Genomic DNA, 16,622 nt, shown 5'->3' on the forward strand with positions numbered 1-16,622 from the left:
GACAGTAGGACATTTTTTCCAATCTCATTTTACCTGATCGTTCATCATTCCTTGATTTGATGGCAGCTCACCGGCATGTTGCATTTGGTTGGCCTGCTCCCGCTTCTCTTGTTCGACCATATCTTCCAGCAAAAGACGCTGCTCCTGTGCATGGGAAATGACAAGCAGCACAAAACATGATTAATGAACAATATATTGCTATTAAAGAGAGAGAGAGAGAGAGAGGGAGCTCGTCTTCGCAGTGGTAAATACATTACACGCTACAAATATGCTGCAAGACACGGTTTGAAAACACGGTTTCAGGTGTACACACATCTAAATAGCATCTATAAAAAACTTAACTCCAATATAGCGTGAAGATTGAACCGTTTCTAGCTCAACTACGGGTTTTTACTACGTATTCAAAACAAATCAGTTTGTTTGCTAAATTGCCACCATGGAATGGAATCTCCACCACTAGAAGGCACTTCATCACATGGGGGATCACCTGAGCGCGAACTACTCAGTGGCAAGTAAAACCGTAATGCGGAAGAGTTCCGAAGCGCTGGCCACTAGCAAAAATCAACATAATTCCAATGCGCATTCCAATTCGAATTAGTGAACCACGGATGGAAGATACAGAAATGATAAGTAAGAGTAAATAATACACTGCACATATCAAAGTTTATTAACGGTCAAACATGAAACATTAGCAATTTCAAATTGTTTGCAGTTTTGACCGTTTTAAAACTCAATAAGTTAGCAAAGCAAAATAAAAAAAGGGTTCTGCAAATTGAAACTGAAGCATCAGAGCTTCTATTTTGAGGAATACTTTTATGAAGCGTAAGGAAAATATATTTTTCTTGAAAAACACGAAAAAAAAAATAAGGTAAAAGACTCGAGAAGACCCCCCCCCCCCTAGAATATTTTGTGTGCAGCCTGTCATTTTTATTGCACAGTGGGATTTTTGTAGGGTCATAACTCGTTTCATATAAACATTGTGCATTGTTCCTTATGGGGTTATTAGACGACGGATTTTTTGGCTGGTGATTTTCTGCCACATAGGGCGTTTGACAGAAAAAACCCTCTGTCCGTGTAATAACACAACATGCTGCACACATTTTTATTGCCAGCATCCGAATTATTTTACATTTGAATTGTACGTTATTCTGAAATGAAATATTTATCATTAACACGTATCGTACCATGCCGGGCACCGACTGACGATGCCATTATGATAGGGATACTTTTTCGTAACCGACAGCGCTTTGGTCAGACGAACATTCGGTTAGAGATTTTTCGGTTCAAACTGGTCCCACATCACTTTCTAAGCATTATTGTTCAAATGTTTCAAGAAAATATACAGAACAATACAGTCTGGCGTTGTTTTCGTGCTTGTTCTATTCTCTTCGGTCACCGCGCGCTGTTCCGCTGGTCACGAAGAATTGCGGGCCGAACGAAAAGCGAAATTGCTGTTTGAAAACGAAGGCACTGGTAGGAGCTGCCGCTAATGATAAATCTCAGTGTAGCACTGAGCCGCTCATGTGGTGACACAGCTGGTCCCATAATCGTGTCTTCCTTCACGATCAGCGGTGTGACCTTCTCCAAAAGCCACTTATATGATTCCTCATCCATTCTGACGTAATTTAGCCAATCCGTCGGCTCCAGCCTCAGCTCTTACATCATATTGGTATGCGATAAGGAATTTCTTTTCATGTATTTGGTTTTTACCCATTTCGACCGCGAATTTCTTTCGCTTTGTGTAGCAAATAACGCTCCTAGTATTAGCAAAATATTGTCTTCAATATTCATTTTAAATCACATGAACTAAACTGGACAACAATATTCAATAAAAATTGCGAGGTAAAACAACGCTTCCAAAATGTAAACAATCCTCACTTTGACAAAAAAAAAAAACCAGCGCGATCGAAATCTGAATTGAGCATGTCGAATTCATTTTTTCAGACCGGCATTTATCTGTCAAACGCGTTTTGACAGAAAATCACCGATGAAAAATCCGTCGTCTAATAACCCCTTTAATACCGTTACTGGACAGCGAGTAGAGCATGATAATATACATTGTAAGAAGTGATTTGAAATGTTGATATTATTATTTTTCCTTCTTTTCTATGCCCGTTAACAAGTATCCAATCCGGGAGCACCGTGTATGATATAAGCCGGGTTGGCCACCCCTAGCGTGACCAAAAATTAGTACGTAGCTCCTGTAAGCCAAAATAAATGGCCAGGATAGAGGGAGAAGGTTTTAATCGAATAATGAGCAATATTTCATCCGATTTTATTCAACCATTTTTGACCACACTGAAAGCACACTGTGAAGCTTTCGCAACGTGTGCTGCGGATTGCATACTTTTAGGCGTAAATCCTATAGTGCGTAACAAATTTTGTCCAGGGGGGGGGGGGGCTTCTCGAATTAAAAAAAAAATCATCCAACTTCCAGACCACCTCGCACCGTTTAAAGATGGGTTGCTTCTTAAAAAAAAGGTAATTTACTGAATTTAGAAAAAATTAAAATAGCGAACGAGCGAACTAGGCGGGTGTGATCACGTATGTGTGTGTGTGTGTGAACTGGAGTGAAACAGAGATCCCGGTGCTGAAAAGTGGCGATCACGGAACATTTTTTGCTGGCAAAGGAAGTGATAGTGCAGGATAGAGAGAGAGAGAGAGAGAGAGACAGAGAGATAGAGAGAGCGAGCGAGCGAGTCGAGTAAATTAGTACGGTGGTGGTAGTTAGCAGCATAAATTGTGTGTGTGTGTGTGTGTGCGCATTTGCCCGGCAGCCGGTGTTTAGGTGTTTCTTCCTCCGGTGGGATCTCTCACCTTAAGCAATAGCGATCGTCGCGAAGAAGAAGAAGAAGAAGTATTTGGTACACAGTAGTGTGTGTAATATTTCGCGTAAGGTTGATGCTGGCATTCGGAGGAAAAAAGAAAAGATAAATGGTTTGTGATCGAAAAGCGTTTCCGAACGTTTGTTCACCTAATTTGCTGAACACAGCACAGCCCCAACACGCAACATGGGGGTGTGTGCGGGTTTCGGGGTATGTCATTAAATGCGACCCGGCTAAGATGTTAAAGTATTGCAAAACTCTGCAACATGGCAAATTCAAACAGACCATTTACAAAAACAGAATGATGAAGAAAAAAGAGGCACAGTCATTATTCTAAAACCCCTTCTAAATCCCCAAATCGCTCAATGCTTGTGCGCATTCGCATAGTAGGGCAAAGAGAGTATCCTCTCTCACTTTGCTCATTTCGTTGTCGAACAATTAGCGTACTGCTGAAGTACTGCATGGAACCATCCCTCGATATGTGGCGGCCACTTACCTGCATTGGATGATTGCCACCGATCGGTACGTTTTGCCCGGATTGATTGCCAGGGTACGGTGGAGGCGGTTCCGGATATGGTGGAGGCGGTGGTTGACCTACAGCAGCAGCAGGCACAGTCTGCTGCTGTTGCTGCTGCTGCACACCTTGCACCTGCAGCTGTTGCTGATGCTGCATTGCCATTCCTGTGTTGATCTGCTGTTGCTGATGTTGCGGTTGCTGCGGCTGCATTGGCAGGTTGGCGGACGTTTGTATGATCCTGTTACCACCCGCCATTTGCTGTATTTGCATCCTTGGTTGGCCGGTCGGTATGATGTTCTGCACCAACCCGCCACCACCACCACCACCATTCGATCCGAGCTGTTTTAACTGTTGCAATCGCTGCTGCTGATTCATGAAGCTGTGGCGCAAGAGAATCGGTAAGCTAGTGTGCGTCGGAAAGGGTGACGAAATCGGCTTTATTTGAACATACCCAGTTTTCATAGTGCCTGTTCCATCAGCTGTCATCATCCGAGGGCCTGCAACCATCGTATTTTGTCCGACAACGACACCTTGTTGTGACTGAAGAAAAGAAAGAAAAGAAGATTAATTCCTATTCTTTTGATCTAAAACAATCTGTGTTTTTAACCTGTTGCTGCTGCTGCTGCATTTGTTGCATCGAGGGTTGCCCCATCACGTTCGGTCGCACCGTTTTCATTTGGTTACCCGCCACCGCAGACAGCTTCTGCTGAGGGCCACCACCACCGCCACCAGCAAGCATTTGCTGCTGTCCAAACTGTTGCTGCTGCAGCATCTGGCCCTGTGCAGGGGTAAAGTTCTGGCTGTTCTGCATAGCGTTTTGCCCACCGGCTCCCATGTTTGCAAGGTCCTGCTGCTGCTGCTGCGCAACTCTTTGTCCCGTTGGTCCGACGGTCTGTTTGTTTGGGTCTTCACTCTTCTCAAACGTGGCATCAACATTTTCACCCTGTTTCTGTCTTGCCTTCGCATCGCCATCCTTTGCCTCGTCGTCCAGCTCGAGGCTATCGAGCAGGTTGGACTTTTCGCCATCGGTTGTATCGAGCTCGGGATCGGCATACTCAAGAATGTTGAAGTGATCGCCCATTTCGGCGGTCAGCGAATCCAACAGCTCCGCATCATCATCGTCCAGCTCGCCCAGCAGATCACCAACACCTTCCACCTCCCCCATGCCGGTATTGTCTTCCTGCTCGAGCTTTTCCAGCTCGGCACTTACGCTGTCGGGAATTTCCGACGCTCCTTCCGGTTGAGGACCGCCGCTTGTAGCCGGGGGTTGTTGCTGACTTTGCTGCTGCTGCTGCTGCTGCTGTTGTGGCGTTTGCGAACCACGGGCAATGTTTTGCGAAGGCACGTGAGCTTCACCTTCGCCCGCCAGCCTTTGCGCTAGCAGGGCAATATTTTGCTGATCAGTTTGGGAAGAGGTTAGCACTTGAGACTGTTGTTGTTGTTGTTGATTCAACATTTGTTGCTGCTGCTGTTGCTGTTGCTGCTGCAGCTGTTGTTGGGCATTAATTAGCTGGCCATTCGGTGCTACAAATTGTGTTCCATCAGGTGCATTGGATCCAGCCTGACCAACAAGTTGCATGCGTTGACGCAATATTTGACCGGATTGCTGGTTCTGCTGCTGCTGCTGCTGTAACATACCTTGCTGTGTTATTACCATTTGATTAGTGCCGGCGGTGCGCACAATCTGTTGACGTACTAGTATTTGATTATTCGCTCCCAGGACAATGTTGCCCGATGGGCGTATCATTGTTCCTGGCATGCGCGGACGTGCCATCATGTTCGGTGGCAACGGTTGTCTGAATGTGCCCATGTCCGTAGGGCTCGAAGGCATCACCGTTCCCTGGGTTTGTACTATTCCTGGCTGCTGTTGCTGTTGCAGCTGTGATTGTTGATGTTGCATCTGAGATGACTGTTGTGCTTGTTGCTGTTGTTGGTTTTGCTGCTGTTGCTGCTGTTGCTGCTGTTGTTGCTGCTGCTGCTGCAGCTGGTGTTGTTGATCATCCATAAATCCTCCTGGAGATTGAACTGATCCTTGTGGCGATTGTTGCGCACCGGTCTGCTGCATTAAGTTCCCACCGACAGCACCTGGTCCACTGACCGGATTGTTCGGGGCCGGAAGCTGTTGCCGTTGCAACAAATCACGTAGCTGCCGATTACCTTCCTGCGGTGATTGCGCAAACCCTTCCGAGCGCGGTGAAGCAAACGGAGAGTTTTGCATAAGATTGAACAGCTCGCTGGGACGCGCGTACACCGTTGGCCTTGATGTTCCAGTGGAAAATTGAGGTCTGGGCGTGCCCGGTGCACCTCCAGGATAGCCAGAATCTATCGTATTAATACGCATACCCTGTGGAGCATTGGCTGAATTCTGAGCCAGTTGAGGGCCAGAGTATGCGGGACTTCGGTTCGTACCGGACGCAACCGGACTTTGATGTCCCAACGGACGAGGCGTTTGGGGCGAATGATGCACTGCGTACGTATCCGACATTCCTTCCGATGGTGGCCGCACGAATGGATCCATGCCGGAATGCTGGCTTGCGGGAGATTCCGGCATCATGTCATGTGGCGACTGTGGCTGCTGCGATTGTGGTGAAAAAGGGCTCAAAGGCATTCGCACCGTCGGACCGCCTACCTGACCCTGAATTTGTCGCTGTTGCTGCATTTGTACGGGTAAACCCCTGGCCGGCATACCCATAGGATGTTGGAAGTTACCCGCCACCGGACTGGACGGTGCCTGCATGCCCATGCTTCCGACTGCCGGAGCCATGCGATTTTTGCTAACCGGCGAAACGAACGGTCCGCGCGAATTGGGCGATGGACTTGCCATCGGTCCAACGCCGACAGTGCCAACGTCCGTCGCCACTTGCAGCTGCATCGTAGGGTCTGCAAGTATCAAATAATGCATTGTAAGCAAAAACAAAGCCAATCATCTGGTCTGATGCGGTGCATACACGTACCTCCTTGCATCCTTTGCTCAGGCAAAAGCAAATGCTGTTGCGATTGCTGCTCTCGGGCTCGTTGCTGCTGCAGCTGCTTCCATTGCCGCTCCTGTTCCGCTTCACGCATACTTTTTTGCTGTGCATTTATCTTATCCTGATCCTGAGATACACAGAAAAGGTACAAATGTACAGAGATTAGCTTTGATTGCACCACCTTTTCGCATAGCATACACTTTTTTAGTGCCACGTATTGTACTTGAAGGAAGCAAAGATAGTAACTAGCTCTAATTAAAAACCATCCATAAGAGAGCATCATCAGCCGATAAATCATAATAAAAAACAATGCCATCAATTATACAGTACATTAGAGTAATAGAAATGTGTACAGCTTTATATCTATTATCGGTTCAAGTTCAGCAAAAGCGTTCGCTTTTCACACACGAAATCTTGACAAGATTAAGAAGAGAGCCTTTGCATGAACGGACTTGAAATACTCATGTTTGAAATTTAGTTTTATTCGCAAGAGAAAAAAAAAAACAATACTAAAACCATCTAGAGATTGGGACTAATAACAGCAGATTTTAACTTCAATTCCATCCAGTAGAGTGCAAAGTTGTGCAAACTAAACCCATACGAGCAAACATTCCATTACATTAAACAAAAGGGGTTCGGGGGAAAAGGAAAACAAAACAGAAAGAAACAGTCAAGAAGCTTTGCGATAGAGGAACCAAACACCGAGAGCGGAACTAAGAACTACACGCCAAGAATGAAAAGTGAACTTATTTAATGAGAAAGCGGAAGAAAAGCGTACAATTTTAACAAATCGTGAAACATGAACTTGAGAGCAGTAGGACATTCATTAGAACTGTAGAAACAGATATGCATGCAGATATTAAAATAGCCTTATACACTTCAATGGAACAGTGGAAGGGGGTAAATCATACATATTTGAAGCAAATGTAATTAATGTGAAAGCAGCATAAAAGAACGATAAAACATTTACACATCAGTTATGCCTAAAAAAATGGAATAAGCAAGGGAATATATATGACTACAATGCATTGGAAATGATAAATGATACAAAACATCACTACTTATGCCAATATTGCAAAAAACAAAATACAAAAAACTGTCATTTCCATAGAATAAATACATCAATCAAGAGAAAGATAAGAGTGTGCTCAAGAAGAGCCGATCAGCACAATTCCGTACCGGTTGCGGTAGGTACGTCTAACAATTAGTAGCAAAATCAATCAACAAAAATAAATTAAGTAAAAGTACCAGAGAAAAACAGTAGTTTACGTTTGCTATCGTTTAAAATTCTCACCGTTTCGGGTGCGGTAGTAGTGGTAGTAGTAGTAGTAGTATTAGTAGGAGCAGAATGGATACTAGCATTACTAGTTGTGGTAGTACTTGTGATGGTGGTGGTAGTAGTAGTGATGGAGGAGGTAGAAACAATAGCTGTCACAGTACTATTTGCAGTTTGCAACATACAGGAAGAATTATTATTGGTGGTGGTTGTAGTGGTGGTGGTGGTGGTGGTGGTGGTGATGGTGTTGGTAGTGGTTGTTACATTGGTGGGATTGATGACGTTCGTGTTATTGGCCCTACAGTCTGACAAGCACGACGGTGCTGTAGCGCTAGAGACATGATCGCTACGGAGTACGGAGTTGACGGTGACGTTGCCGCTGTTCTCCTTTGCTGCGATCGCTTCAACGGTGCTATTGCTGTTGGAAGAAGGTTCAGCCACGATGGTTCCGGTTCCCGAAAGCGAAACACTGGTGGAGCGGTGATTCGTGTCGACAGCAGCGGAACCATTGCGACCGGAGTCGGTAACCGCCGGAGCAGCAGAAAGCACTGCGTACTGAGAAGATTGAGCAGTGGTAATGCTTCTGCTGTTGCCGGTAGCGATTATTTCGTACCCGGCGGAACTGTTGCCATCGAGCGATGGTAGGGTGCGCATGATTTCGCCCGGTGTTAACACACGTATCTGTTGATCATTCAAGTTCATCACCGTAACCGGCGCACCAGAAACGAAACCGGGCGTTCGTGGACGCTGCGGACTGCAAACCGTTTGTCTTCCCGGGCTTTGATTTTGATGGTGCTGCTGGGTGACCTGCATCTGCGCACCGCCGGTAGAAATGAGTATCTGCTGGGAGCCATCCTGACACACGTTGATCAGTTTGTTGGCCGAGCGTGGCTGGGTGGGTCCTCCGGCGGCAGCGTGTTGCTGGTGTTGCTGTTGGGCAGCTATTTTGTTAATCGTCTGCAGCGATGCGGCCAGTATCGGCGATTGGACGGATCCAGGAGTGGCACCGCTGCCACCGCTAGCAACAATGTTAAATGTTTGTGGTAAAAACGCGGGTCGTATGTGCGCGTACCCGGGACGCAAAATAGCACCCGAGTTGACGTTGAAATTCCCGTTCGGATTTACGGTCACATTTGGCGCGGGACCATTGCGCAGCCCAAACTGATGGTGGTGATGGTGAACGGTAAAGTTGGAAGCGGCCATTGTGCCTGGCGCAGCGATTACGTTCGGTACAAAAATGTTTGTGCGGCTGTTACCGATGGCCAGCGTTTTCATCACGTGGGTTGGCGGCATCCCCGGGTTAACGAGAACATTAACGGCGCCCGTGCCTTGCTCGGTAGAGTTGGCCGTCGGAAAGGATTGTCTTTGTGAAGCAGCTTGCTGATGGGCCGGCAAGTGTTGTGGTTGTTGCTGCGTTTGTCCCATAGCCGTTAGGCTGGAGAGATTGATAAACGTGTTCGCAATGTTGGCTGCTACCACCAAATTCGCCTTGGAACCGCCAACTGCCGACGCTGCTGCTGTGGTTGCTGCCACAGCACCACCGAAACTGTTGACCGCTGACGGTACCGAGCCGCTTGGTGCCTCGGATGGGGCTGTCTGTTCCGTTGGGTTAGTGCTGGACGGGCGCACGATCAAATTCGACGTTGCATTATCGCTGATCGAGTGCAAAGGATGCTGGGAGTGGCGGTGAGCGGCAGCACTGGTCACTTCACCACCATTGGTGGAGCTAGCTACGTTTCCCGCCAATGAACTGTGAGTGGACTGTGGTGTGGTGTTAATGTTGGTGTTTGTTGTTGTGTTTTTGAATGTTGGTGTTGGTTCGCTAGTGTGGGATTTGTTAGCTATGAGTGGAGCTTTACTACCGTCACCGTGAACTGAATCTAATGATGCATTCGTGTTAGTATCGTTAGAAGAGGAAGGAGGTGTGGTATTACAATCGCGTATGGCACTAAAAACATGAGTATTATTGGAAGCAGCGGCACCGAGCTCGTCTAAGCTATTATTGCCATCATCCAAAGAATTTCCTTGCACCTCAAGTAGTTGGGACTGTAGCGCCGTGTTGTTGCCGTGTAGCAGCAGCTGCTGCTGCTGTCCGAGGGATGCTGCTGGTTGTTGCTGTTGCTGACCACCCTGAGATTGCTGCTGTAGTTGCTGCTGATGCTGCTGCTGCTGCTGCTGCTGCTGCGGATGATGATGATGATGGATGTTGATTTGATGCTGCTGAACCAAACCGCCAGCCGCCACCGTTTGGTCCGAACCGATTAACATTGAACCCGTTTCCGTGGTTAGCGATCCCGATATGTTCGATGATGAGGAACAAGAGGGAGAAGATGCGGACGATGGGCCAACAATGTTCATCGTACCAGAACTATTGCTATTGCCATCTTTGGGTGATAATTGTGGTACCTGAATCGATTCGGGATGGGGAAGTGTTGCAGATATATGAACCATAACCATATTTCTCTTATGTTTTGATTGGATTTGAGCAAACAGAAAATGAGAAAAAAAAGAAGAAAAAAAGAAAAACGAAACATACAAAACGTACGACCGTACAGAACAGAACGGAACGAACGAACGAACAATTAAACAAACAAACAAACAAACAACAAAGGAAACAAAAGTACATAGTGCTTTAGAGAGAGAGAGAGAGGGACAGAGTAGTGGAAGTGATGGTGTAAAATGTACAGGTATGTTCAAAACAATAGCAGTGACGGTAAAAGACTCGAGCTTCTCGAATCGGCTAAAGTCCCCCACTCACGGCACTCACTTTTCGCTACTGAGTTACCTTAAATTTAGGTAAAAGTTAAGCAAAAATGTGAGAAATCGTTGTAATAATTATTTATAATAATTGTAAATAATAAATAAATAAATAATTATAGTAAAAGGTCTGAAAAAGATACCTTTTTGGGTAACTCAGTTGCAAAAATGAGTGCCCGTGAGTGGGGGGGCATCTATTCAGGCTTTAGCCCAAACGAATTGAATTTACGTTTTGAAGTGCTCTGCCTACTTCTAAAATAACTAACACAAAACGTGCTGTGCTGCTATTGTTTCGAACACAACTGTACGGTGTTTGATGGGGGCCTATATTTGAAGCAATCTAGTCGACTGTGTTTCAATGAAACTATGAATTTAAACTGAACGCATGGTTCGATCTGACACGTAGTGGACACATCACAGAAGGTGCAGCAAATTCTTCTCCGCACAAACTTCGAGACGCTTCGCTTGGGAAGAAATTCCAGGAATGCGATATGGAACGCAACAATGTGAGAGAGATTGTGTGCTGAGGTAAGTCGTGGACCATAACGAAGAGTGTTCGAATCAGCAAGGAAGTAGTGAAATCCGTAAACAGGAGCTACCCTCTAGGGTGAATGATGCGCGAAACTAATGAGCGAGACATGACACAACAACTATATCTAGCTTCTAGGGCGCTGGTCTGATGGTAACACAGGTTCGCAAATCGCATGTTAGTCACACAACACGTAACAGCCTATACTATAGAATGAAACGGGGTGTAGAAAGGATGAGCGTAATGAATGGTTTAGGCGATTTAAGGGTGATACTGTTGTTGAAGGCTTCTTTTTCTGCTAGCACACCGAAAACAATGGCCTAGCTTCGTACAACCTTTGTGTCAAACAAGAAAACTGATGGCAAAACGGAACATAGATAATAATAGTGTGGCTTGCGGTGCATAATTTTCTCGACTGGATATACGAACTTTACAGCTAAACAAGAGGCGCCCACCACTGCCCTAAGGTCAAATGGGGTGGGACTCTCTAAATAAACTCTCTAATCAATTGCTTTTGCGATTACGGTTCCTGGGGGCATTGGATCTTAATTTGTGGCATCTTGCGTTACCTATTCGCTTCACTTAATGCTCTTCAAATGCCACGAACTATTATGAACACCCTATAATCAGACATTGTTGTTTGATTTGATAGTATGTAGTAGTTTGTAAAAATAAAAATCATTTACTATACAAATAATCAAACTGAATAGAAAGTAAGAAGGAAAAAAAGTTTCTCTCACGTGTAAGGTAAATACCTGTTGCGTTTTCTTCATCTTGCTAGCGGAACGGTTGTCGCGGGCTTGCTGCAGAAACGGTTGCTTCTCCTCGTTCGATAACAAACGCCACCGTTTGCTGATTTGCTTCCATCGATCATTCCAGTTAGGGAATTCCGTTTTCAGCTCGGGATGGCGCATGTTGCAGTATAACACCGAGGAAATTGTTGCCATATCTCCAAGCACTGTAATAGAGGGGTAAAATACACACACAAAAAGGAAAATTTAGCAACAATTATTATCCATGACTCCCGCGGTGGTGATTAAACAACTCACTTTCGTCCTTGCGCATTTTTTCCGACAGCTTCTGAGCACTTTTCACATTCGTCTCGTCCAACTGTCCGATCGTTTCAGCTCCCGCACCCATGCCAACCGGCTGCTGGAGGGCTGACGTCGTTCCGACCGGTGTGGTGTCCATCGGTGTTGCACCGCCGGGTTGCACCGATTGCATCGCTTGATTCGACCACTGACCAGTCGTCTGTTGCATTTGTGTTTGTGGCACCACCATTGTGCCGGACGTAGGATTTTGATTCGGGTCCTGATATCCACCAAGCATCGTACTGTGTGGGACGAACCATTGAACAGCAGAGAATAAGTAAATGAACTGCTGCACTACAGATACATTATAGCTACTCAAATTCAGGCTAGGAATGGAGGTGTGAATGGTTGTTACTTATGGATAGAGAAATGTTCAATCTGCGTACGGTGTGCGTATGATGCGGGAAAAAATGAAGCCGTGCAAATGCTCGCTTTTCGGGGAAAATAAAACGAAAAACTAAACAAACGTTGGTGCAGACGCAATAGGAAACAGAGGTCGCCACTAGCTCCTCGTATCGTGCTCGTATCAACACATAGACTCTCTCCATTCCTACCTGTGCGGATGGAAGTCATTAGAAAAATACCCTCGAGCAAGTTGCTGCTGCTGCTGATTTGCTGCATTCGCATCGCCCACTGTCCCGACGGGTAGTGGCAGCTGTTGTTGAGGTTGCTGCTGCTGCTGCTGCTGCTGTTGCTGAACTGACATTATGGAGAAAGCATTGGACATGGCTTGCGGTTGTTGCTGTTGTTGAGTGCCTGCAGGACCTAAGTTTGGTCCTTGCATCATGCCTGTCGCCATCACACCACCACTTCCTTGTTGAAGTTGAGATTGTTGCTGTTGCTGCTGCTGCTGCTGCTGCTGTAGCATCATCTGTCCTCCACCCATGGATGCTGACTGTCCAATTCCAGTTTGCGATATGTGCGACTGAGACATAACGGTCATGGGATTGGCCATCTGCTGTGCCGCCTGAGGCGTCGGTTGAACACCACCCATTATGCCACCGAGGGAAAGCTGCTGTTGCTGCTGCTGCTGCTCGGAGAGGAGGCCCTGCTGGTTTGGAGCCTGTATCGTTTGCGATAGCACTACCTGCTGCTGCAGTGGTCGCTGTTGCGGAACCTGCAGTTGAGGAGTCTGTTGAGATTGGAGCTGCTCTTGCATAGCATGTTGCGGTTGACCAGCATTTACCATCGTCTGTCCGCCCGCTGCAATGTATCTGGTGTTGACGGCCTTTTTCGTCACATCGGTACTGTGGGAGGGTGTCGACGTGTTGGACGTATAGGGGGTCATAGAGCTGGCCAGCATGGATTCCTGAGATTCCTGAGAAAGCAAGGAGACATTATAAATCTCTCTCTCTCTCTCTCCTTCGAATTTGTGGAATACAAATCGTACAAAAAAGCACTATTGCTCGCTTACCTGTGATTCGTCTGTGAGGACAGTTTTGAAGATTTCCTCCACCACCTTACTGTCCATCTGGTCGATGTTGGTGAGATCAAAGTGTGGGCTCAGCATATCTACCAGCTCATCTTTGGACGACTTTGCCAACGTATCGGTCGTCAGCTCGTCGAATGCGGCTGAATGTTTGATCAGCTCATCCTCGATCTGGCTAACGAAATCTTCCTCGATTAAATCGTTCGGCAATCCGAGCACATCGTTCAACGCTTCCGTGTCGCTGTTGTCGTCTTCCTCCATCTTGGTGACCGTGGTGGATGATCCTGCGTGCACACCGTTCGGAGTATCCTTGGCGGTAAAGTTGCTGACCGTGGCTGGGTTCGATCCGTTGGAAGACATTACCACTGCCGATGAGGATGACGATGTTGCTACACTTGTGTTAGTACTAACGGCTACCTGCGGTTGTGATAGTGACGCCGGAGCAGCTGCTCCCAGGCTTTGCGGCACCGAGGTCACACTGGCAGGACTCTTCCCTGTCACGCCCAGCTGCTCGGAATGGTCTTTAGTAGTTTGACTGGCAGTTTCTTCTTCCTTGCTCTTCACAGCCTCGAATAGCTTCAACTCTTCTTCCGATAGCTTCACCGTTTTATCGTCTGAAACGTCGCTCCGCACGTCATCATCGCTTGCCGGCGCCTCAAACAGGGGCATGTTCGAGTTGAGCAGCGTCCGACCGAAGAACGCATCCTGCAGAATACTGGGGTAGATTTCGATCAGCTTGCTCTTCGGTTTGCGTCGGATTGGCTTCTTCTTTGGTTTGGTTATTCCTCCACCCGCTACTCCAGCTCCCGGCAACCCATCCGGCGTGGTGCCGCCATCCTCCGCCATCCCATCCACTAGTTCCTCCTCGTCCTTACCATCCTTCGTTCGTATGCCCCGGTTACGCACAAAGAAACCACCGATGCCTAGTTTTTGCAGATTGCGCTGCCGTTTCTTGCGCAGCACTACGGTCCCATTTTCCGTGGTGAACAGTGCGAACCCTTCCGGTGGCGTGGGATCGTTCCACACCATACCGTCTTTGTAGATTTCCGCTTCCTCTTTCGGATCGAGCGGCTCGAGCCGCATTTCTTCGAGCGAATTGTCGTGACTGCTGCCCGCGACAACCGATTCGATCGCCGCCAGTATGCCGGCATCCTTTTCGGTGGCTTGCGGTTCGAGCGGTAGTTTCGGTTTTCGTTTGCCCCGCTTGCCAAACTCGGCCTGTAGCGCCTTTATCTGATTATGGCCATGTTCGCTTAAACACACGCCATCCAAATAGTGGTTACCCTCCAGAGCTAGCGGAATAACTTTCTCCTCGGTTTTGGCGTTTGCTTTCGAATTTGGTGCCGCATTCGCCGCCAGCAAGGGTGCAGTTGTGGACGATTTCCGCTTCGGAACCAGATGCGGCGGAGGTTGATCTGTCGGACGACAGGCCATGCACGTGTAACCCTCCTCGGCACACCGTTCCGCGTCGGCCTCGTTCTTGATCTGATCACAGCCACAATGCAGCCACCGTTCGCACTGATGGCACTGGATGATCAGCTCACCCTCGGAGTAACCTTCGAAACACGACGGGCATTGCATCTGACTAGCGCACGGACCACACTCGGTGTAGCTGTTCATCCAGGCACAGTTAAACCCGGGACTGTTGGCGCCGCATTTAAGGCACATTGCACACCACTTACACTTCCACGTACCCTGCGGCACATGCTCCAGCGGTGGATCCATGCAGTAGATATGGTACGAAATGTCACAATCGTCGCACAGTATAAGCCGTGCCTCGTCATGCCGCTGTCCACATCCCTCACAGATCGTACAATCCAAACAGCGCCAACCTTTTTGCAGAATCACCTTCGTCACCTTCACATTCGTACAGTACGGATGGTAACACTGGCCACACTGTGTGCAGGAAATCAGGCAACCCTCCTGATCCGTGCCGATCGCACCACACATCACACAAATGTCCTGCGTTAGCACAAACTTATCCTTTGCCGAGCACAGTACTAACCGATTTTCGCCACCGGGTTCCTCTTCGTTCGCTTTCACAGGCAGCGCCAGATCCGCGGTGGGGCGTTGCAATCCCAACCCAGGCACACCGAAGATGCCACGCATTTTCGCTTTCGAGCTGCGCTTACGCGTAATGTCCGCCAGGCGCGACTTTTTCTGAAATCCTTTCCCAAGCCCTTTCGGGCGGCTCCCAGCGAGACCACCGCTAAGCGATAGCCCAAGCCGTTTCTTTGCTATTTTGCTCGCTACGTATGGTTTGCCTTTGCCGAGCCCAACGTCCATTGAGCCGACGGTTCGTTCGAGCCGCTCCCGTATCGCATCACGCGCCCCGTCGGCCCCATCAACATCCATTGCGTCGTCGTTTAGACTTTCCTGCGACAGTGACATACTGTCCTCGTCCACTTGACTGCTTCGACGCAGGGCTGCCGCTAATCGGCCACTATGGATCACCGTTTTGCAAGGACTGCACAGATATTCGTAGTCTGGGTTGGCTTCCTTCCTCGCATTGTACGCCGACAGGTCCGCGTCCGGATCGCACGTACTGTGCACGAACTTGAAACACACGCTACATTTCACCATTTCCCGATGGGCCGCTGCCCGATACGCCCGATGGCATATTGGACATGAAAAGCCTTTGTTACGCTGCTGGTAGCACGAATCACACACCGTGTAGTGCGAATGCCATCGTGAGGACGCCCCCGCACCCGGCGTCCTAGCGCCACAGTCCGAACACACGCGGCAACAACGGCACTTCCAGCCGAGCTTCGGAATAGATGTCATGATCGGTCGAAGGCAGTTGGCATGGTAAATTTTATCGCACAGCTCACAAGCCACCGAGCGACCCTCGGACGAGTCAGGTACACGACAAATTTGGCACTTTTTGCAGGAGTTGCACTGCCACCCGGTACGGACGCCGGGCAGCTGTGCCAAACCAACGCACGTGCCGTGGTAGTGATCGCCACAGATTGAACACATGAGCAGATTGCCGACATCACCGAGCGCCGAACACTGGCGGCAGTTGATGTCCTCCGTACACACTAAAGGCACTTGTCCCAGATGTTCCTTGCAGAAGATGCTGTACGTCTGTATGACCTGGAATCCGCCGGAGGCAGCTACACACGGAAAGTGGTACCATTTGGGGCAAGACATCTTAAAGAGCAAGCAGCAAGAAGAACAAACAATGTGGATTAAAATGGTGACAAACTTTTTCTGACGACATTCTGAA

The 16,622-nt window shown here is 47.9% G+C and overlaps 1 protein-coding gene across 18 annotated transcripts in view; it reads right to left on the reverse strand.

The window, feature by feature from the left end:
* LOC118508224 (histone-lysine N-methyltransferase 2D-like) overlaps positions 1 to 16,622 on the reverse strand; it is a 33,123-nt gene that overhangs the window by 12,322 nt on the left and 4,179 nt on the right. For 8 of the 18 annotated variants that reach the window (XM_036047827.1, XM_036047821.1, XM_036047815.1 and 5 more), the window contains 10 exons: positions 13,379 to 16,546; positions 12,519 to 13,282; positions 11,923 to 12,206; positions 11,629 to 11,831; positions 9,619 to 10,050; positions 6,297 to 6,438; positions 3,950 to 6,222; positions 3,794 to 3,882; positions 3,322 to 3,721; positions 34 to 144 (listed from right to left, as the gene is read on the reverse strand). In XM_036047827.1, the coding sequence (XP_035903720.1) occupies positions 34 to 144; positions 3,322 to 3,721; positions 3,794 to 3,882; positions 3,950 to 6,222; positions 6,297 to 6,438; positions 9,619 to 10,050; positions 11,629 to 11,831; positions 11,923 to 12,206; positions 12,519 to 13,282; positions 13,379 to 16,546 (7,866 nt within the window). Of the gene's footprint in view, positions 1 to 33; positions 145 to 3,321; positions 3,722 to 3,793; positions 3,883 to 3,949; positions 6,223 to 6,296; positions 6,439 to 9,618; positions 10,051 to 11,613; positions 11,832 to 11,922; positions 12,207 to 12,518; positions 13,283 to 13,378; positions 16,547 to 16,622 lie in introns of all 18 variants that reach the window. The other 10 variants (XM_036047832.1, XM_036047825.1, XM_036047826.1 and 7 more) reach the window with 9 other exon arrangements.

Source organism: Anopheles stephensi, chromosome 2 (genome assembly GCF_013141755.1).
Source record: "Anopheles stephensi strain Indian chromosome 2, UCI_ANSTEP_V1.0, whole genome shotgun sequence".
Classification (NCBI taxonomy): domain Eukaryota; kingdom Metazoa; phylum Arthropoda; class Insecta; order Diptera; family Culicidae; genus Anopheles; species Anopheles stephensi.